This window comes from Ovis canadensis, chromosome 8 (assembly GCF_042477335.2).
Source record: "Ovis canadensis isolate MfBH-ARS-UI-01 breed Bighorn chromosome 8, ARS-UI_OviCan_v2, whole genome shotgun sequence".
Lineage (NCBI taxonomy): Eukaryota > Metazoa > Chordata > Mammalia > Artiodactyla > Bovidae > Ovis > Ovis canadensis.
Window position 1 is genome coordinate 91,261,126 of NC_091252.1, and position 22,954 is coordinate 91,284,079.

The following is a 22,954-nucleotide window of genomic DNA, read 5'->3' on the forward strand; positions in this document are numbered from 1 at the left end:
GGAAGCAAAGAAAGAGATGCAAACAGAATTTAGTTGTATTGAAAAGCATATGGCATTCAAGCTCTAAAAAAATCACTCTTTTATACACTACTAGTCATGCTTAGATTAGAATGTTACATCTCATTTTAGTCAACACATTTTAAAAGGATGTGAAGAATGAAAATGGATTTGAAGAAGAGCAACAAGAATGATTGAAGGGCTAGGGTATATATCCTTGGATGAAAAGTTAAGAGTTCAGTGTTGTTTGGACTAGAAAAGGGATAGGTAAAGGATGATTTTATTATCATTTTCAAGTAGAGAAAGGATTTTTGTGAAAGATAACCCCCATTGGTGATTTCTCAGATCTATAGAGGATGAAAAAAGCACAAAGGAGCTTAAGTTTAAAGCAGAAAAGATCAGGTTTGGATACAAGGCAGATGTCTCTGCCATCAGGGAGATGAAATTTGAAATGACTTCTAAAGGAGGCTATGAGCCAAGCAGCCATGCCGGTTTCCATTTGGACGTATTAAGCATGAAAACAAGCTTGGGAAAGATGACCTATATCAGGGCTCAGCAAACTACTGCCTACAAGTCAAATCTGGCCCACCACCCATTTTCGGACAACCCATGAGCTAAGAATGTCTTACATTTAAAATTGTTGAGAACAAATCAAAAGAAGAATATTTTATGACAAGAAAATTATATGAAATTTGGTTTCAGTGTCCATAAATAAAGTTTTACTGGAACACAGCCACCTCCATTTGTTAAGATACAGGGGCTGCTTTGGTGCTTGCAACGGCAGAGTTGAGTAGTTGCAACTGAGACCATACGGTCCACAAAATCTAAAATAATTATTATCTGGCACTTTTTGGGAAAAGTTTCCTGACGCTTGACCTATATGATTGTAGCCACTTACACAACACGTGGATTTTTTTTTCCTCCAAAGTCTAGAAGCTTTCTCTGTTGTAATAAAAGTGAACGCCCCTGGGGTCAGCGGATGAATATACGCGGCACATTCTTTGAAGTATCTTTGAGAGAGCTTTGGGTCCACAGAAGAACACGCCAATGTTGCTGCTGCGGTGGAGGTGAGACAAGAAGAGAGCGTGTTACACAGGGCAAGGCCAGCCAGCAGCCAAGACAGAAGGGTACAGTTAGTGAGTAGCCGCGGTTGTGACTTTATGTATTTTTCTCCACCACTTTCTTTTTTCCTTAAAATCTTTTCTCCTACTTTTAGCACCGTGTTCTCACAGGTTCCCAGAATCCTGTTAAGCTCTGTATCACAAGATGCTGTGGGATACTGATAGGTGATGTGAAGAAGGTTGAGGTTGGCAGGCGCCGTGATGACAGATGAAGGCGTTTCGTTATAGAGGTGATATTGGGTGGAATTTTGGTCGTGACCTTGATTAGCCTTCTCTTGGATGGGTGGTTAGAATGTCACCTCCCTGAAAGCAAGAACCTGGTCTGTCTTACTCATCTCTGTAATCCTGGGTAGACAGCCAGTATTTGTTTGCTGAAGAAATGAATAAATGGCTTTGTTCCCTATTATCTGCATGGTCTTGAGAGCAAGACTATGAATCTCAATCTCAACATGAGTTGTACCAAGATTATAGTGACTACGTGGTATGTTTTATCCAAAGCAAAATGAGATAATGCATTCCAAAAGGTTTAAAAAGTGTTAATTATTACTATTTTTCAACTCTGCCTTTTCATAGTTAAGATCATTTATACAAAGGTTCTAGCAACTTTTGCTTATTTCTCCTGTTGGAATTACTTTAATTTTCAAAGAAGGCCAAAAGGAAGAGCTGGAAAGGAAAATCACATTACTGAAAATGAAGTCACCTCAAAGTTCTCCTCCCTAATTATGGCATTTCAGAAAACAGTTGTTGAAGGGATGTTTTTGCATATAATGAATGTCCCAGGGCTGCTCCAATCCCTTAAAAACACAACTGCTGGCTCTTCTTATATATAAATAATGAGTTAGCACCAGGATTCAGGTTGTCTCTGAAAAGTGGGAGCGGCCAGTCTCTACAGGGACTTAAAGAAGACGTGATTTCCCTTATCTTGTATTGCACTATTCCTTGTAACTTTTTTCTAATCTCTGGCACCAGCTTAATTAGTGGGTTCGAGTCTGGGTCAAAAGTTCTCATACTTTGCTAGGCATAAGATTATCTAGACAGATTATTAAAACAGAGTCTCAGGCTCGAATCCAAGGAATGCATTTTTAGCAAGCCTCCCAGGTGCTATTAAAGCACATGGCCCTTTGAGCTATCCTCTGAGAAATACTATCTTAGAAAATTCCTTGAACTTCAGGACCAGCCCTCCACACCACCTTTACCTCCTCATATCGTGTTTGTTGAGAAGCACCTCTATAACCTCATTCTTCTTAGCTTGTGTGTTAACATGGTTCTCTGCCATGTATTGATTCCACATTTAATTATGTGTTCCTGAACAATAATAGCCATGGTAGAAATTGATGGTTCAATTACATTTCAAACTCTAGCTTCAAAGGAACTTATCAAGTGGATTCGTTTGTAAATGACAATATGTTTAAAATGTTTAAGTATTATTTTTAAAGAGATTATTCCTATGGAAAACACTTTTTCAGGAAACGTTTCCCACTGGGAAAAATATGAGTTTATGACTTAATGAAGTAATTTAAAGGTGTTTATGGGCTTCTCTAGTGGCTCAGACAGTAAAGACTCTACTTCCAATGCAGGAGACCTGAATTCGATCCCTGGATTGGGATGATCCCTTGGAGAAAGTGAGACTTCCCTGGTGGCTCAGCTAAAGTTCATGGGGTCTCAAAGAGTCAGACACGACTGAGCAACTAACACACATGGAAATATCAGCCAATGGTTGAGAGCTGTTGATTCATCTCTTCATTGCTGGGCATGTTAATTAGCTTCCCAAAGTCCCCCTTTGGGGACTTTGTCCATGGTGACAGTTCTATACCAAACTCCTAAGTGCCTCTGTGAGGGTTAGATCAGACTTAGCACGTAGTGAGCTGTCAAGAATGGTTAGCTGACATTACAACCTACATTATGTCTGCCTGCTCCACGAAGCTGACCACAGGATGTGACGTTCGCTGTTAACCGAGCAATGATTACAGACTTCCTGCATCAGCACTCTTGCACTAGGATTTTTTTTTTAATCTGAAGTGTTCATCTTTTTTTTTTTTTTTTTTTTTACTTTGTATTGGGGTATAGCTGGCTATAATGTTGTGATAGTTCAGGTGAACAGTGAAGGGGCTCAGCCATACATATACATGTGTCCATTCTCCCCTATCCTCCCCTCCTGCCCAGGCTTGTACTAGGTTTTTGGAGTTCTGCACTGCCGCAGTTTGAATGATAGATGGGTCAGGCAAAAGCCTTCCCCTTGAGGAGTCTGATGCCCAGAGGCAACCTTGCATCTATGTTCAAAGACACTGTTACGGGTGGTGATATTTTTCCATTAGTGTAGGTGTCACTGAAGAGATTGCCCACTGGTCCATTCCCAACAGGCTAAGATTGCCCTTTCGTTTGCAGCCACGTGTGACTGTTCGCAGACCATGAAGATGCTCTTTGATGCTCTGCCTTTAAGATTCCATTTCAAAGGACTCTGATTGCTGGCTGCCAGGTGTACCCCTGGTGTCCCCAGCAGTTCACAGCTACCCTTCCCTTTTTGAAGCTGCGGCTATAACACTGCACAGCTGAGTACACATGTGTCTGTATTTATGTAACTGTCATGGTTATGTAATCTCCAAAAAGTCTCACAAAGGCCCTTCATCGTCTACCTTCCACTAAGGCAGAAAGGCCAGTTGTCCCTTAGCTCTCTATGCATTATGGTCCCCATACATGGCATTCTTTTGTGTCCCTTGCTTCCTTGCCTCGGCGTTTGTGATTTCAAGTATGGACCTTTCTCATCACGAAGCCTCACTGTGAAGCAAGGAGCCAAGAAGCCTCACAAAGTAGAAAAGGCACTGATGTGGCAGCATTTTTTTTCTTCTTTTATGAGGCAACGGACAAGTGCAACAGAACCCTAATGGGGTTGCTAAAGAAAAAAACATTCCTCTATAAAGTTTAATTACCCACGAATGCTCAGAATGAAAAAAAAAAAAGATTCTCTGTAAAAGAAGTATAAAAACACAAGGCATTATTCTTCAGTTTACAGCCTGCAAGTTGCAGGGTTTGCACACACGGGAGGCATTGGATTGGGGACAACATTAGCAGCATTGATCAGTCTGGGCATCTGACTTTGATGGGGAAAGGACAAATTTTACACAAGCTGCAGAGATGGTTAACATTAACAGCATTTTTAGCTCTGATAAACAATACAGAAAATTCTCTTCTTCCCCTCTTATTTGCTAAATGACTATTGTGCTCATTTTTTTGTGGGCTTGATGCAGTTTTCAGAACAGTTCCGTGATGCCATGCATGAAAGGCAGCCAAAATGTCACTTCCCAGGAGGTTTCTGGCCAGCGGATATATGGGAGAGCGAGTGTAATCCCACCACCTTGCTGGCTTCCCAGGTTCTCCCATCTTGAGCCCTGCTCTCTTTAAATTGCATGTTTGTTTTTATGTGTTGGCTCTTATGATTGGTAAGTTATAACCCTATAGGGGCAGACCCTAAACCCCATTTTAAAAAAATCAAATTACTTTATGCCCTGAGTGCACTCTGCAAATAAAATCGATAAACAGAAGCTTCCTGTGGATTTATGGAGGCTTAGAAAGAAGACAATGAGAACTACAAGCTCACTATCAGACAATGAACTCACTATCAGACTTCTAGTTAATCTTTTCTAGAGAATGCTTTTCATTAGAGAAGCCTACAAATAATTCATCTCATAATTACATTTTGCACACCTTCCCTTTTGTAACCTGAGATGATAACTGCGTTGGGCACTTTTTTAAAAAAAACCCGCCTCCCGATTATTTGTAGCAGCCTCCTCTGCTACTTTTTGTTGAGACCTAATTACTCGGGGGGTTGATTAGGGGCTACAGGCATCCCTAACGGTGTTTGCACGTGGCTGACACACTTCCCTAGCTCTTCCCACCAACTCCATCTTCTTTGGTGAGTCAGTGCTCTTGTCCCAGATTCCTCATCCTTCTCATGGTCCGTTCACTAGCTAAAGCTGGTGACTGGACTTGGCTCTGAGGAGCACAAAGTTGCTGCCTTTGAGAGCATCATGGTTACAAATGTGTGTTGTTGTGTTTGCTCAGTCATGTTCAACTCTTTGCAACCCCATGGACTGTAGCCCACCAGGCTTCTCTGTTCATGGAATTCTCCAGGTAAGAATACTGGAGTGGGTTGCCATTTCTTTCTCCAGGAGATCTTCCTGACCCAGGGATCAAACCTGCATTTCTTGGGTCTCCTGCATTGGCAGGCAGATTCTTTACCACTGCGCCACCTGGGAAGCCCCTCATGATTAAAATAGGGGAGAGAAATGAAAGCAGCTGACTTGTAGTACTGGATCCCCATGGCAGAGCTATGTTTCTGCCAATTGGGTTCCCTCCTTCCTCTGACAAAACTTTGAAAACATACACCTCCCACAGAAATACATCACAGAGAAATATCCTAATGTTTTTGCTGTATCACCTGATGCAAAGAGCTGACTCATTTGAAAAGACCGTGATGCTGGGAAAGATTGAGGGCAGGAGGAGAAGGGGACGACAGAGGATGAGATGGTTTGATGGCATCACCGACTCAATGGACATAGGTTTGGGTGAACTCCAGGAGTTGGTGATGGACAGGGAGGCCTGGCATGCTGCGGTTCATGGGGTCACAAAGAGTCGGACACTCCCCAGCAATTGAACTGAACTGAATGCTTCAATAGATAATTCCCCAAAAGAACTGAAGAATAACGATACATTTACCGTGTGTTCACCCACCTCCCTAATCCCACCTACCACAAATGGAGTAATGCCATCAATTTTCAGTGAATCTTCACTTGATCTTAACAGGAGGACTGGATGTCCTCTGATGGAAAGATACTATTTGCATATGCTAACAATGCCCAGTCATAAGTTTATGGTGGCTTTCTTTTTCTCTTGAAGCTATAATTTGTTTTGTGTGGAATTTCTACCAAAGTCTATTTCTTTGAATATTCTGAGCAATTTAGTCATATAAGGAATGTTTAGGATATCCTTTTAGACAGACAGACTTGTGTGCTATAATCAGAATGTTAATTTCTTAAAAATATCATTTAAAAACATTTTGTGCATATGTACACATAAATGAGAATTGGAGGGTGTGCACAGAAGCAAATGTGGCTCCAGGTGGACATATTTACTCAATTTAGTAGAAAGGTATTTTTACATTTCTGAAAACAATGGGTGGTCTAAAATGCATTCATGTAGCATGGATCAGAAGCTCCCAGTGTCGGCATCTTTCTTCACTTTGGGGTTGTCCTGTTCTAACAAATGGTAGTATTCTTCTATTCTTTATTTTTTCTTCCAGAGAAAAGAAACACTTCTACTGAAGCTATGAAAAAATGATCAGATCTTCTAAGTTTTTATCATAATTAATTGCATAAAGTTTTACGCCTACAAGGCATGGTGAAGTTATTAGTAGATAAGTCAAAAGTGGCAAACTATAAATATTATGTGAAAAGTAAGATCAAAGATTGAAGTCTTATGGAATATCATTTTGTTCAATTAATTAAAAACAACAGACCTACCAATACAGAAGGTTGAGCACACACATAATATGTGTTTATCAAAAAGTAGCTAGATGTGATAAAGATATATTTATTTTCATTCTGGCTACCTTCTTGGAAACAATTTCCTGATTTTCTGAATATTTGCCTAAAGCTTGGAATCACAGTACCATCTACAAATAATGATATGTAGCTCCCATTTTTGTATAAGACATGCATTTCTAAAGATGAATAAGACACAGATATCAATGTGTGTATTTAATTAACATTTATATTTTAATTAAGAGGATAATTTCCATTGTTTGTGAGTTTAAAGTAATTTTCTGTGCTTGTCTAACTTAAGCAACGTACAACAATAGTTCCATGCATGTCAGTTTGGCCATGTCAATAAAAGACTTACTTTTTACGTGTCCACTTACTGTTTGTTGATCTTCTTTTAAAATTATACTTGTGCTTTTGTTATACAGCTGATACAATTATGAAAATTAATTGCACATAAAAACAACAGAGTATACTTCCCTATTTTCTACTTTCTGTCTTTGATTTCTTTAAAATTTTTTCTTTCCCTTTCCTTATTTGTATTCATTCTGATGCCCATCAATTTGTTTCTCTATTACTGTTATTTTTGCAATTTTCTGCTTCCTTTATAGCTTGCACTGTTCTCTTTGATCTGCTTCCCTTCAAGCTTTATTTTTGGTGCTGTTTCTCATGTTCTGTAAAAAACATATTTTTGCCCCTCTTTCTATTATTCTTTTGATTTAACTCCTTCTTCTTAGAACAAGCACAGACTCCTGCTTTAAATGAACAGGTAAACGTTTTTAAAAGAGTAAGCCCTAAGAATACTCTGCTTTGCACTGATGAATAGAAATGGTTGAGAGCCTACTTCAAAGACCCTCAAGAACAAAGAAGCTTTTCTGAGGCCATGAACAAATCCACCAATTCTTTCTGGCCCATCTTTGCCAAAAGATATGAGCTAATGACAGGACAGACCTGTCTTCTATGAGTAACCAATGAAGCTTGGGAACAAACATCTCCTTGACATAATCAGGGGGAAAACATACTGTTTATCTCTTTAATAACCATCTTGAGGAAAATTAATGTGACTTTGTTCTTTGTGCAGAACAATAATTGAATTGTGTGTTTTATTTATAACTTGGCAAAGGCCAGGATATTGAAATACTTCTCAATATTAGATTTTCTTGTTTAAAAATTAGATTCTATTGGCATTCTCTTTCTGTGATGTCTTCATTAAAAGCTTCATTAAACATAAATCTTCTTTTACACAGCAGAAAACAAAATTACTTTAAGGAGGTTATTTAAAAAGTCTTTTGGAAGAGTAGTGCTAAGCCTTCTACTGGTGACTTGTCTTTTCCCAGGAATCTGGCATTCCATGTATAAAAGGATAATTGAGCTTTCCTAACCAGTGAATCTGAAAGGAAATCAACCCTAAATATTCACTGGAGGGACTGATGCTAAATCTGAAGCTTCAATACTTTGGCCGCTTGATGTGAAGAGCCAACTCATTGAAAAAGACCATGATGCTGGGAAAGACTGAGAGCAGGAGGAGAAGGGGATGACAGGATGAGATGGATGGCATCACCAACTCAATGGATATGAATCTGAACAAACTCTAGGAGACAGTGAAGGACAGAGAAGCCTGGTAGGCTACAGTCCTTTTGGTGGCAAGGAGTTGGACATGACTTAGTGACTGAACAACAGCAACAACAACAGTAACACATGTCTAATGTTAATTACATTGATAGTTGAAGTTGTATAATACGTTGCAGTGTTAGAGAGTCTAAGGTTGTTACAGATACACTGTTTTTAGAACTGGGACTAGAAAGTATGATATAGAGGCTTGATTCAGTGACATCCAAACCTCGTTTTTTTTTTTTTTGTTTTTTTGTTTTTTTTAAACTCTGGAAGAGATGAAGCCTTCCATTGGGAAGAGAGAGTTCCCATAACTCTTGTGCTGAAAAATTCAACTGGGCTTTAAGTACATGTATATACTATACTTCGATTATGGCTTTTGAAAAGGAATGAACACGTGCGTCACAAGGCAATGAGAAAAGTGACAGCTGTATGATTTTCCCACTTTCAAACTGCTCTCTACTCCTCACTCCCTGCAGAGTCGGACAGACTCAATTCTCAGCACAATGCAATGTGATTTTGGAGGAAGAGTTTGTGCAAATACAGTTCTACCCTCCATCTCTTGGTGCTATGTTTCTGGTTTACACCTTTCTGAGGGAAGGGAGATAATTAAATGGTTTGTTCTGAAAGGTCTTCTTACAGGGCTGTAAACTTCATATGTAGCACAAATAAACAAATACAACATGAAGCATCGATAAGGGACAATCGAAGCTATGGTTTTTCCAGTTGTCATATATGGATGTGAGAATTGGACCATAAAGTTGGAGTACTGAAGAATTGATGCTTTTGAACTTTGGTGTTGGAGAAGACTCTTGAGAGTCCCTTGGACAGCAAGGAGATCAAACCAGTCAATCCTAAAGGAAATCAACTCTGAATATTCATTGGAAGGACTGATGCTGAAGCTGAAGCTCCAATACTTTGCCACCTGATGCGAAGAACCAATTTATTGGAAAAGACCCTGATGCTGGGAAAGATTGAAAGAGAAGTGGGCAGCAAGAGAAGTGGGCAGCAGAGGATGAGATGGTTAGAGAGCATCACTCACTCAATGGACATGAATTTGAGCAAACTCTGGGAGATGGGGAGGACAGAAGAACCTAGTATGCTATAGTCCAAGGAGTCACAGAGAGTCAAACATGATTGAATAACAACAAAAACAGCACAGAAAAGAGCAGTCTTATCTATAAAAGCTTAAAGACAAAGATATGCTTTTGACATGCCCCTGTCAAAAGCCTGCAATGTGGGAACATTAGTCCCATGATAATTAAAAATTGAGTGTAAAACATTTATCAGATGAATAATTTTTTTTCCAAAAGAAGAACATAGCAACCTGATTCATGGCCTCCTGGATCATTCCAGGAACAGTATCTGCAGTCTCAGGGCCTTGGCACATGCTGCCCTTTTGCTTTTTCCCAGTTGCCCACATGGCACACTTGCCAGCTCCTTACCTCCCTCAGGTCTTTCCTCAAAAGTGGAAACTATTCTTTAAACAAAGACAATATTAGGACATGCTGCTTCCAAGACCTGTAGATGATGTGGGTTCAGAACAATGACCGATTTAGACAATATATATACATAACAACAAAATCTTTGTATCAGTGCTTTGTACTTCACCAAGTGTTTCAACATACTATTCATTTTTAAATTATGAAGATAAAAATGTGAATGTATAGAATCATGCATGTTTTACACTGGGCCCCAAAAGCTCAAACAGGCTCCCTGGTTTCTCACACAGTCAGTATCTTCCAGAATCAGAAAACACAGCCTTCACTCTTGTCTTACGGTCCCAGAGCAAATGCTCTTCCTCTTCTATTCTGAAGCTTATCATATAGTAGTCATACTTAAGTTTTTTATTAAAACTCATCTCACACACTAGCAAAATAATGCTCAAAATTCTCCAAGCTAGGCTTCAACAGTATGTGAACCATGAACTTCCAGATGTTTAAGCTGGATTTAGAAAAAGCAGAGGAACCAGAGATCAAATTGCCAACATCTGTTGGATCATTGAAAAAGCAAGAGAGTTCCAGAAAAAGATTTACTTGTGCCTCATTGACTATGCCAAAATCTTTCAGTGTGTGGATCACAGCAAACTGTAAAATTCTTAGAGAGATGGGAATACCAGACCACCTTACCTGCCTCCTGAGAAATCTATATTCAGGTCAAGAAGCAACAGTTAGAACTTGACATGGAACAAGAGACTGGTTCCAAATCAGGAAAGGAGTACCTCAAGGCTGTATATTGTCACCCTTCTTGTTTAACTTATATGCAGAGTACATCATGCGAAATGTCGGGCTGGACAAAGCACAAGCTGGAATCAAGACTGCTAGGAAAAATATCAGTAATCTCAGATACACAGATGACACCACCTTTATGGCAGAAAGTGAAGAAGAATTCAAGAGTCTCTTGATGAAAGTGAAAGAGGATAATGGAAAAGCTGAGACATTACCTTGCCAACAAAAATCCATCTAGTCAAAGCTATGGTTTTTCCAGTAGTCATGTATGGATGTGAGAGTTGGACTATAAAGAAAGCTGAGCAACAAAGAATGGATGCTTTTAAACTGTGGTGTTGGAGGAGATTCTTGAGAGTCCCTTGGACTGCAAGGAGATCAAACCAGTCCATCCTAAAGGAAATCAGTCCTGAATATTCATTGGAAGGACTGATGCTGAAGCTGAAACTCCAATACTTTGGCCACCTGATACAAAGAACTGACTCACTGGAAAAGGACCTGGGAAAAGATGCTGGGAAAGGTTGAAGGCAGAAGGAGAAGAGGACAACAGAGGATGAGATGGTTGAATGGCATCACTGACTGGATGGACAAGTTTGAGCAAGCTCTGGGAGTTGGTGATGGACAGGGATGCCTGGCGTGCTGCAGTCCATGGAGTTGCAGGGAGTCGGACACAACTGAGAGATTGAACTGAACTGAGCTGAACTAATAATTAACAATGATTGCAGCTAACACTGAACTCAAAGCAGTGTTTTAGGCCCTTTAAAATTCACACAGTTAATCCTCACAGAAGCCTAGGAGGTAAACAGTTTTATTATTTGCAGTTTACAGAGAAGGGGATGGTCAGAGCCAAGTTAAATAATCTGTTCAAGGTAAATTGGTATTAATGATGGAGCCAGGATTTACAACCAGGTATTCAGACTCCTAAATTCATGCTTGGTTTTAGAATATTTTTTTCTGCTTTGCAAGATATGCTTTAGGTACAGTTTACAGTTTGGCATAAGTGAATTCTCCAGTTGAGTAATTACAGATCAATTGTGTTTACCCAAGATTTCTTGAAGGCATAGGCAGTTTAAGAAATACCATCTTCTGGACCTAGAGATTATCATACTAGCTGAAGTAAGTCAGAAAGAGAAAGACAAATACCACATGCTAGCATGGTATGTAGAACCTAAAATACGACACAAATGAACATATCTATGAAACAGGAACAATTCACAGAGGCAGAGAACAGATTTCTGGTTGCCAAAGAGTAGGAAGATGGGGAATGGAAGGTTTGCTAGTTTGGGATTAGCAGATGCAAACTAGTATATGTGTAGTATGAATAAACCACAAGGTCCTACTGTATGGTACAGGGAACTATATTTAGTAGCCTGTGATAATCCATGGTGGAAAAGATTATGGAACAGAATATATGTATTACTGAGACACTTTGCTATAAGCAGAAACTAACACAACGTTGTGCATCAACTATACTCCAATAAAAATTAATTTAGAAAATAAATAAAGATAAAGATAATCCCTAAGTTCTTTTTCAGCTCTATTTCTTTTGGCCCACAAATAATCCATCCTAAACATTTAATGCAAAGACATATTAGAGGCTGGTTTGATAAGTAAATAAATAAAAATTAAAAAGGAATGCCATCTTCAATTGAGTTTAAGTATTAAAAATTTTAGGGCTTCCCTGGTAGCTCAGTGGTAAAGAATCCACCTGCAAATGCGGGAGACATGGGTTCGATCCCTGGGTCAGGAAGATCCCCTGGAGAAGGAGATGGCAACCCACTCCAGTATTCTTGCCTGGGAAATCCCACGGACAGAGAGCTACAGTCTAAGGGGTTGCAAAAGTTCCAGACCTGACTTAGCGACTAAACAACAATAATGAAAACTTTCAATGCAGTTGACACTTGTCAGATGTTGTAAGATGGTCATGCATAGGTTTGTGGTTCCTGAAATATCCCACGATTACTTTTTCTAAGGTCAATGTTTAACCTCTAAACAAGAGGCCCACTGCTGTGGATTAACTGATTTGTGCTCAAGAGCTGCTTTCCATTCCCGCAGTGATGGAGACTGTGTCTCTCCTGGAGGCTCCCAAGAGGCAGAGGAGAGAGAGCTGCTCACCTGGGGTGACTGAAGGCGACCTGCTGGAACTCATGATTCCAGTTGGGTCTTCCATAGAAGGTTTTCTGCCTTAATCCTGTAATCACATCAGCATTTTCATCCCAATGTAAAGCTATGTGAAAAGCCTAAAGTAAAAATTGTGGTATCAGATGGGTGTTCAGAGGGAAAAAAAAAAAATCTCTAATAAATAAGGATGAAGTAATTATGCTCATTTGCAGATTTAACACACAATTTTTTTAAAATGGGAAATTCTTTGTATTCCACCTGAGCACTATTGAAACAAAGTGCCTTCTATGTGGTTGACATGCAGAAACGTGAGCCTAGAAAGATTTTTCTTGACAGGATGCAGGTAATATAGTGAAAAGAGGTAAGGGAAAGCAGACACTAAGCTAATTTTTTCCTGCCAAATTTCTCAAAAACTAATTTCTAGCTCTGCACCTGTTTGCTGCTGCTTACTGCTAAGTCACTTCAGTCATGTCCGACTCTGTGTGACCCCATAGACGGCAGCCCACCAGGCTCCCCTGTCCCTGGGATTCTCCAGGCAAGAACACTGGAGTGGGTTGCCATTTCCTTCTCCAATGCAGGAAAGTGAAAAGTGAAAGTAAAGTCGCTCAGTCGTATCCGACTCCTTGTGACCCCATAGACTGTAGCCCACCAGGCTCCTCCGTCCATGGGATTTTCCAGGCAAGAGTACTGGAGTGGGGTGCCATTGCCTTCTCCCTGCCCCTGTTTACTTCACAGTAAACCTTAGGGATCTGAGAAGGGCCCTGACAGATTCAAGTGATAGAAAATGCCTAGAGTGAAGCTGGATTTTACAGTTAGATCTGCCTTTTGGAGTGAAACGATCTGTGTTCAAGTTCAAATGCTAGGAGGATGTTGAGTCTCTGTGGCCAACGGTTTGCCTTTGAATTGCACAAAAGCACCCAGGCATCAGGTAGTTGATAAGTAAGAGCCTGGGGCATAGCCATGCCTAGTGATGAGTTTATACGTTGCTATCATCTGTTTCAGCCCATGCTGAACTCTGATAGGTAGGAAGGGTTCTTGCTTCTTAACTCCTGAGATCTGTGTTTGCTCTGCTCAGGCCCCTCCAAAACTCTTGAGCTCACGAGTTTTACCCTTGGGTACTTCATTGGTTCAATTCCTCTGACCAGTTCGAGTAGCAGCACTGATGGAGACTTTGGTGGAGTCACAGAAATCCAGGCTGCAGGGAGGTGCCATTAGGCAAGTCTGAGCTCAGGTAGCAGGGCTACTATAAGAACTGAGCTTGGGAAGAGGACTTCAGGCAAGAGAGGGAAAACTGGCAAACATCAGGCAGTGCCTGCTTCTTAGGCAGGTTTATCAAGACGGAGAGTAAAGCATAAAATACAAGACAAGAGTTCAAGGCTAAGAACAGAAGTGATAGTTGAGGACTGAGACTTGGAAACAAGCAGAAGCCCCGTTATTAGAACTGGAACTCAAGGTCAGAGTTGTATCGGCCTCCAGATTAGAATGGAATTTTTGTGTCCCCACAGCCCTTTTGCTGAGGAAACTGGTTCCAGCAGTGGGTGGAAGAAGCCAGGGACAGTCGATTCCCATTTTGACTAAGTGCCAAATCTAATGAACAACTCGGGCCTTATTCTTCTTGGCTTCTCTACCATGTGGCCAAGCACTGCTTCCTGATTCTATTTTCATTACAAAATCCTAGTCCTTCTACTTCTCTCTGGTTCTTGTTCTGATTCAAGAAACAGTAATTGTTATTTTGTTATCCTATTCCCCTGACTCCATATGGGAAGACTGCCTTCCCAGTCTCTAGCTCAGCTCTCTGAATCTCTTGCAGACCACTACTCCCCAAAGAACTTCCATTTTCACAACCCAATTAGCATCAGCTACATAAGCGAATCAAACTTTCTCTCCCAAACTATCATCTTCCTACCTGAGCAGAGGACTGCATCTTAAACTCCCCAAACATATTTCTGGGTAGAATTCTTCCTGTACCTTCAAATTGGCCATCCCAGCTAAAAATGAATTATTACACTTTCCAAATAATTTGTGATGTCAAGTTACTTCCACCTACAATCGTTAAGTGATTGCCCTAGGCAGGCAGAAGGTTATGAATCTGAGTACAAAGAAGAAAGAGAGAAGGTCTCCGTTCTGTGAGGAACTGGTCATTGGAGGAAGGGACAGACCATGTGCACAATTGTGCTTAGTCATTTCAGTAGTGTCCGACTCTCTGTGACCCCATGGGGTGTAGCTGCAGGCTCCTCTGTCCAGGGGGATTCTCCAGGTTAGGATATGGGAGTGGGTTGCCATGCCCTTCTCCAGGGGATCTTCCCAACCCAGGGATGGAAGCCAGGTATCCCGCATTGCAGGCGGATTCTTTACCAGCTGAGCCCCCAGGGAAGCCCATGTGCACGAATACTCTGATCTGAACCATCCATAGTGAACTGGAGACCTAAGTTACCCTCAAGCAATTTTAACTAAGAGAACTGGGGAAGGCCTTTGTGGGAACTGGGCTTTAAAGGATGATTCCATGCAGCAGGCAGCGGGAGAGACCGACAGGGGGCGCTAGTGATGAAGAATCCACCTGCCAATGCAGGAGACTCAAGAGACCTGGGTTCGATCCCTGACGGGGGAAGATCCCCTGGAGAAGGGAATGGCAACCCACTGCAGTATTCTTGCCTGGAGAATCCCATGGACAGAGGAGCCTGGCAGGCTATAGTCCCTGGGGTCTCAAAGAGTCAGACATGACTGAGGCGCTTTAACATTGCATTGAAGGGAAAGGAAAGAGTGTGAGGGGAGATGGAAGCAAGAAAGTCCTCAGTGTGATTGGAGAACACACACTGTTTGGTGGCTCTGGGGCCAGTGGTAAATGACAGGAATTGTATAGAACAAGGAGGTTGCTGTCAGGTCAGGGTCAGGGGGTGCCCAGAGGTATTTGCTAAGTTTGGGTATTGTTCAATAGGAAAAAGAGTTTTTTTTTTCATTTCCGGCCTCAATACTCTCCAGCTACCAATCACTGGTGTTCAACATTTGGAATTATATTTGCTCCATATTTCTCTTCCCATGTTCAATTAATCTCCAAACACTGTTGATTTGCCCTTCATAATACCTTTTCCATCTGTCCCTTCTGTTCTTGTCATTCTGCCACTTTGAGGTTGTTGAATTCAGTTTAACAATTGGCTGTTTCTAAAACAGCCTCTTGATTCCTGACTGACAGCATGTACCAATTATTTTGTCCTGAAATTTAAGCATCTCGAGAATTTCCAACATGTCATGGCAAAAATTTAAGAATGTGTCGATTTTAATTTACTATTTTCAGAAGAAAAGTATCTTTTACAGTGTACTTTTGGAAGTGGCAGGGATGGGATGGGGCAGAGCTGTGTTGTCACAGAATCAAACAGAGCCTGCATCTTGCACCTTCAAATGACTGGGATTGCCTAGGTAGACACTCAAAATCAATCCACCGTAAAAGCAAAAGAGCAAGCACCAGACCAGAAAGCAGAAGACAAAGGCTGTGTTTGCACTTTGCCAAATGGATCACTAGTCAAAAATCCCACTTGAAAGAAAAGTGTTTTTCTGGAAAATATAATTTACACTATTTAATTCATGAAGGTGTTTCGAGTCTAGTTCCCGAGAAATCTCTATTTCAAAGAACCCCAGAGGAATAAATATTTAAGGCTGACTGCAAATAAGACCCTAAAAAAACATTTAGCAACTGAATCTCATGCAAAATCTTAGTCACTTTCAGAAACACAGAGTCAAATTACAGTGATATTCTATAGGGCCAAAGTGCGTGTGTGTGTGTGTGTGTGTGTGTGTGTGTATGTGTGAAAGAGAGAGAGAGAGAAAGACTCAGGAGTGCGCTCATTTGTAAATTTAGTGACTGATGCAAATCTCTGGCTCAAACGTGCTTTCCTTAAATATCTACAGTAACTTTCACAGAAGTGCTGATTAGGACATAAATGTCATAGCCTCGTAATCACTTCATCACTTCATTGTTAGCTTCCACATTAGAGAAGTTTCAGTGTTAATAGTATTGAATGACAACTGCTACATTTTAAATGTTTTCTAACTTCCCTCATAGCTCAGTTGGTAAAGAATCTGCCTGCAATACAGAAGACCTGGGTTGGGAAGATCCTCTGGAAAAGGAAATGGCAACCCACTCCAGTATTCTCACCTGGAGAATCCCCCGGACAGAGGAGCCTGGCAGGCTATAGTCCATGGGATCGCAAGAGTTGGACACGACTTAGAGACTAAACCACAACTACAGTAATCACTTCATCGCTTCATTGTTAGCTTCCACATTAGAGAAGTTAGAAAACATTTAAAATGTATCGGTTGTCAGTCAATACTATTAGCGCTGACACACTACCATAGCGCAATATTTTGATATATAGTACATTAATTTTGGTAAACCTAACTATAATGTGGCGTACCCACTCCAGTGTTCTTGCCTGGAGAATCCCAGGGACAGAGGAGCCTGGTGGGCTGCCGTCTCTGGGGTTGCACAGAGTTGGACACAACTGAAGCGACTTAGCAGCAGCAGCAGCAGCAGCAGGAGCAGCAATACATATTAATGGACAAGACAGACCACCTGTTCTAACGGAAGATCATTTTGATCTTAGGTGTATAAACATGCATGCAAGCAATTTCCAAGAATGCCTTAAGAAAAATAAATCTCTAGATAAATCATATATTCATATTTATTTTCTGTAGGAACAATTATTTTTTGTAGGAAACTCACAAGTTTTACAATACAAAATGCTGAATGTCAACATCTGCGAATTTTTTCTGTTTGAACAGCTCAAAGCATAGAATTAGAACCAATTGAGAGCTCAGGACAACAGAGCTAATCCACAACGTCTGCTTGACAATACTACATTTCAAAGGCAATTTCCAATGACGTAATTTTTCTTGAGTTTCCAAACTTGGAATCTTCTCACCTTGATCAAGTTCTTTTCCAATCTCCTTTTCTGTTCCTTTTATTGCTATAATGTGAATAGCTCTACTCTGGCTTTATTTTATTCTCCTCTTTTCTTTTAAAGAACATAAAAACAATACTTTCAGGCTACCTGATAATCGTAGAGCTCACTACTGAAATTATTCCTCTTTGCTCTATCATAACACAAATTAGATAATATTGCCCATTCTGAATCTTGTCAATACCTGGTTTTCATCCCAGCCAGTAAGGAATATATGATAACTCAGAAAGTGAGCTTGCCCTTGCTCACTCATCTTTGTTTCCAGTGAGAGTAAGAGGTCAGCAAACCACTCAAAGGCTCCTGGATCTCTGCAAATCCAATAGAAGTACACCTGTCAAGAGAGAGGGCAAGAAAGCAGATTGGTCTATCTTTTCATGATATGCCAATAATCGCAGACTACTTAGCCTCCATTAAATTATTTGAGCCCAAATGGGTACTTCTACAAAATAACATGCTTCTCTCTGCCAGTGAACAGTCACACTGTGATTTCTTTAGAGAACACTCACCTTGTGTTTGAAAAGGCCCAGAATGAATTCAGAGTGAGGAGCCTGTGGGTTGTTGCCAGTTTCTCTGGATGAGGATCAATTTACCCCATTCCTGGGTGTGCTGTGTCTGAACGAGGTTAATAATCATAACTAGCTGTGCCTTTCACTGCTTCCTAAAGGGGGATAAACCATTAGACCAATCCTATTCATCTTTACTTATGGTCTAAGTTCTGGATCTGGACCTTCTTCTCCAGAAACCTGAAGACTTGTTCACTAACTGACTTCACCAGTCATGACCTCTAGAGGGTGAAGATAATGGTAACTGCAGAATCAACCTTGCAGACCAGAAGTTTGCTCTCAACCAGACATATTAGCGTCCAAGGAGGCTGGTGCGTGGCGGCGGTGGTCTTGTGTCATCTGCTATAATGAAATGATGTTGAAGAACATTTCTTTCTTTCTTTAACTCTGTGTTTAGCAAAGGGCACGTGACAGGTAGCAGTTTGGGTTTGCTAAAACCAAGGCTCAGCTTTGTACTTTGGGTTTCAGATAATTATATCTAGAAGAAACCATAGGAGATAGGTCTATTAATTCTCCTATTTTTCTCACATTCCTACTCACTACTGCCTACTGCTCTTTGTTGCACGCCCTCCCCAAAGAGATGCTGCTCAACAAGATAGAGGAGAGGGCCAGCCTGACCTCCACCAGGAAATATCGCCTCCAATAGCCAGTGTTCTCGCCCTGCACCCCCTCCCCCCGCCTGCCCCACCAGCCTGCATCTCACCATCATCACATTATGAAACTTCCAGATGAGATTTAATTAGCAGATCATATTCATGAGGAAAAGAAAAATCACAGAATGTGTTTGAAGGCTAAGCATCTTGCCTATTCTCTCCAGGTTTGTGCAGGAATTTATTAAATTAATAGTCAAGAACAAAAGCTTAGAGCCTCCCTATTTGTTGGACAGTTGCTGCTTGGAAGGGCACTTGGAATCTTAACCTCAGGACAAAAAATAGCTCCTAGGTGTGTTCCCCACTCCCAGCCCAAGACGAGCTTCTCCTCAGTTTTGTCTCAGTCCATGGGCCCCTCTGGTGATCGTGTTCATCTACCAATGCCTACCCTATGTCAAGAGTGTTCTTGGCACTGGAAGGAAGAGCAGACAAAAGAGCCAATAATTCCCTTTCCTCATGGAGCCTGCATTTTAGAGGGAGGAAAAATGATGGTGATAAGTGAATAAGTGAACTATACGCCACACCAGAGGGTGATCGGTCCTACGGAGAAACGAAGACAGGCTGGAATGTCCTGCAGGATTAAGTCAAGGAAAGGGGACATTTGAGCCCAACCACGGAGAAAGTTGAAGGGTTGGGAGAGGAACGGAGTACAGAGGTCCAGGGCAGGAGCTCTCGGGTGGGCGGGGGTGAGGGTAAAGTGAGGTTGCTGAAGGCAGCAAGAGGTGAGGTCTGAGGGGGAAGGCAGGAGGTGCAGACGGGGGGCTGTAGGGCCATCTTGACTTGTACTCTGAGTGACGGGGGGCAGACACCGCAGGCCGCTCAGCGGGGGGAACGACATCATCTGAGGAAGGACCCTGGGGAAGGACCACTCTGGCGGCATCCTGAGGATGGACTGGGGGGTGTATGGGGGAGAGGGAGCAGAAGGAAGGAAGAATGGAGGCCGGGAAGCTGACTTTATGTCCTATGAGGGTGATACTGCTATCCTCTTTCCACTTTGTGAGGTGTCTCATTTAAATTATTATTTCCAAATCTCAGCCCCCAGCCTTTGACTCACTGGGCTCCCCCTGGAAATGAAAACCTTGACTGAATTTAATGCCATTCTCATCTATGATCCTTCTCCTCCCTGCCCCTGGTAGGTTGTTTTATCTGAGAACATTAATGGTGGCATTTGGTATAAAACAAACATCATTGACTTATTTTCTACTATTTTCACTTTTTAAGAAACATGTTAAAAATATACTCATCTAGGAAATAAACAAAAGTATTAAAAAAAAAAGAACTTCTCATTTCAAATCCAGTTCCAATCACCCTTACTTGAAAAACAGTCACATCTCAGCTTCCTCCACTTACTGACCCTTATTCTTTCAAAGAGAAATCATTCCTGTCCTTGCTTTCTTGTGGCTTAGCTGTGTGTCAGTGTTCTGAGGGTTTGCCAAGCCTTTTATACTTTTTTGCTTCCTTGTAATGGCTTTGTGTGTTTTTCCCTCTGTAATTGACTCATCGGTGACACTGGGCGGCTTTGGTGCAGGAGGCAATGGAAGGGCACTGAATGGGCCCAGGAGAAGTGCTTCAGGCAGAAAAAGGGAGAAAACGGACTTTGAACGGAGGCAAAGCGTATTTACTTTGCCTCCCTTTCATCTTTCTAATGTTGAGGGACGCTCGCTGTGAAGGGACAAACGGTCCCACCTCTGCATTTCCTCCCGTAGGAAGGGTCTGGTCAACGCTAGAACAAATGTCCTAAACAATAGGCTGCACGTCTGTGATCTGTGCTTCCCAACCCTCACCCCGCCCCAGTCTCCAAAAATAAAACCACCCTAAAATCGGTTACCTGAATAAAGCATGGCTTTCAGGATTCTGTAGTGAATTAACAGAGGCCTAAAATACCTCAGGTAACTTTAAAAGGTTTTGTTGCACAGAAAGTCGTCCTCAGTAAAATGATGAAAGTTCTGAACTTTTGTAGTAATGAAGTTCTTTCTTTTATAGGACTCAGCCCACACATTTCTGCAGACCTAACGGATACCCAGATGTGATAGGGGACAGCTCCAGGATGGTGTCACGGAGTTGGGGAACTCTGTGCGCATGTGGCCTGCCACAGGCCTTTGCTTTCACTTTGTTCCCGGCATGAGCCACCAGACAAACTCTGTCGCAGCCAATCTTGGGGTGCCTGGGTCCCAGCTCCAGCCCACCCCTAGCTTCCCTGCAGCCTGGGCTTCTCTTTAAGAGTGTTTGAACCAGGTCATCTGGACCCAGTGGGAAATGGCCCTGCGCTATTTTTGGATACACAATTCTAGAAAATGTATTAAGGAAAGCTACTTGTCTGTTTTACTACCAGAGCTCCAGACTCTTCCATCAGAGGTTCTCGTGCCATGGCCTCGTTAGTTACTCACAGACACAGAACACGGCAGAGGACACACCCTCAAATACAACCTTTAGACCCAAATCGATTTCCTGAGGGTGGAATGGGGCTAAAAATGATCTATCTATGACCCAGGGTTCCTCCAAGAAAGGAAATTGCACATGAGGGTGCAGGTTGAAGAAGTAGTGCAACACGGTAGCTAAACATTGTGAACCAGGGAGTCCTGCAACCTGTCCTCGTTTCCTGACTTCACTACCTTGAAGCTGTGTAACTGGGAGCAGCGTATGTAATTTGAGCCTAGATGATCGCATACGAAAAACAAACTCAAAAACAAACAAAAACACTGAACAATAACTCACAGATTATTTTGAAGATGAAAGGGTAGGTTTCACGGAAGCATTCAGCTCTAAGACTAATGGATACAGTAAGTGCTTTGCCATGGGAGATGTGAGCTGAGATACTGCCGCCATCTCAGTGGCATTTGGCAGAGCTTATAGAATGAATACCACATGATGGTATTAGAGAGTAAAGGGGTCATCTGCCTTACTTAGGGGTCTGTGTCCCCACCATCACTCCTGAATTATAAAGATGGTGGTCATCCACAGGAGGTGAAACCAAATTTTATCTCCAGCACCAGCCTCCAAACCTCAGCAGTGCCCATAATCGTGCAGTTCTGAAAGAGGAACCCATTCACTAGTGAAAGGTACCTCAAGCTGCATGTGCTCAACACACAGAAAGGTGATTGATAGGGTGCTGGGTTGACCTCCTCCCCCAGGAGGCCAGGGGAATTGCACCGTGAACTTGCCTCCTCCTGGGCAGCACCCTATGTTTCCCACTGTTGTGGACTGAATGTCTCTCTCCCAAATTCATGTGTTGAAAGCTTAACACCCAATGTGATAATTGTGTGGCCCTTAAGAGATGGCTAGATTTAGATGAGGTCAGGAGGGTGGGCCCCCGTGATGGGATTAGTGCCCTTATACGAGGAGGAAGAGACCTGAGCTCCCTCTCTCTGTCATGTGAGGACATAGTAAGAAGGTGGTCATCTGCAAGCCAGGAAGAGTCCTCCCAGAACCCCAGCATCCTGGGCTCCGATTTCAGACTTTCAGCAAAATCCCGATCATCCTGGACTTTGATTTCAGGCTCCCAGCCTCTAGACCTATGAGAAATGTTTGTCGTTTTAAGCCACTTAGCCTTGGTATTTTGTTATAATAATCTGAGCTAACATTCCACACTTCATGAAATATTAACAGAACTGGTAGAAGCTCCAACCGAGGAGGGTGATGGAGACTTTCCTTGGAGGGACTCATGACTGTTTTCCAAAAAGAGAACCATTGTCTCTGAAAAGATAAAGACTGAGACTGATATTTAGAAAACATAATGCCTCCTCAATAAATGGTAACTATTATTGTCCTGGTTTTTTATTTTGTGGTTTCTTTCGCCAAGGTCATCCTGGATGAAGACAATAGCAAACAGATTTTGAAGCAACTCTTTCTTATCGAGAAGCTTCCCTAACGTGGCTTCCACATCAAGTTTTAAAGAAGTAAAATTATAAGACTATTTTTCCCATTATCCATTATAAGACTAAGACCAGCCTTTGTTAATCATGTTAGCTCTTGAAAGTGAAAGTGTTAGTTGCTCGGTTGTGTCCAACTCTGTGACTTCATGAACTGTAGCCCACCAGGCTGCTCTGTCTATGGGATTTTTCCAGGAAAGAATACTAGAGTGGGTAATCATTCCCTTCTCCAGGGGCTCTTCCTGACCCAGGGATCAGACCCAGGTCTCCCGCACTGCAGGCAGATTCTTTACCATCTGAGCCAACAG

At 41.8% G+C, this 22,954-nt stretch overlaps 1 protein-coding gene across 1 annotated transcript in view; it reads right to left on the reverse strand.

Annotated features, from left to right (window-relative positions):
- Nucleotides 1-926: 926 nt before the first annotated feature.
- Nucleotides 927-22,954, reverse strand: part of NOX3 (NADPH oxidase 3) — a 65,874-nt gene continuing 43,846 nt past the window's right edge. The window contains exons 11-13 of the mRNA XM_069598918.1: nucleotides 17,749-17,895; nucleotides 12,604-12,728; nucleotides 927-1,053 (exon numbers count right to left, since the gene is read on the reverse strand). Of these exons, the coding sequence (XP_069455019.1) occupies nucleotides 927-1,053; nucleotides 12,604-12,728; nucleotides 17,749-17,895 (399 nt within the window). The remainder of the gene's footprint in view (nucleotides 1,054-12,603; nucleotides 12,729-17,748; nucleotides 17,896-22,954) is intronic.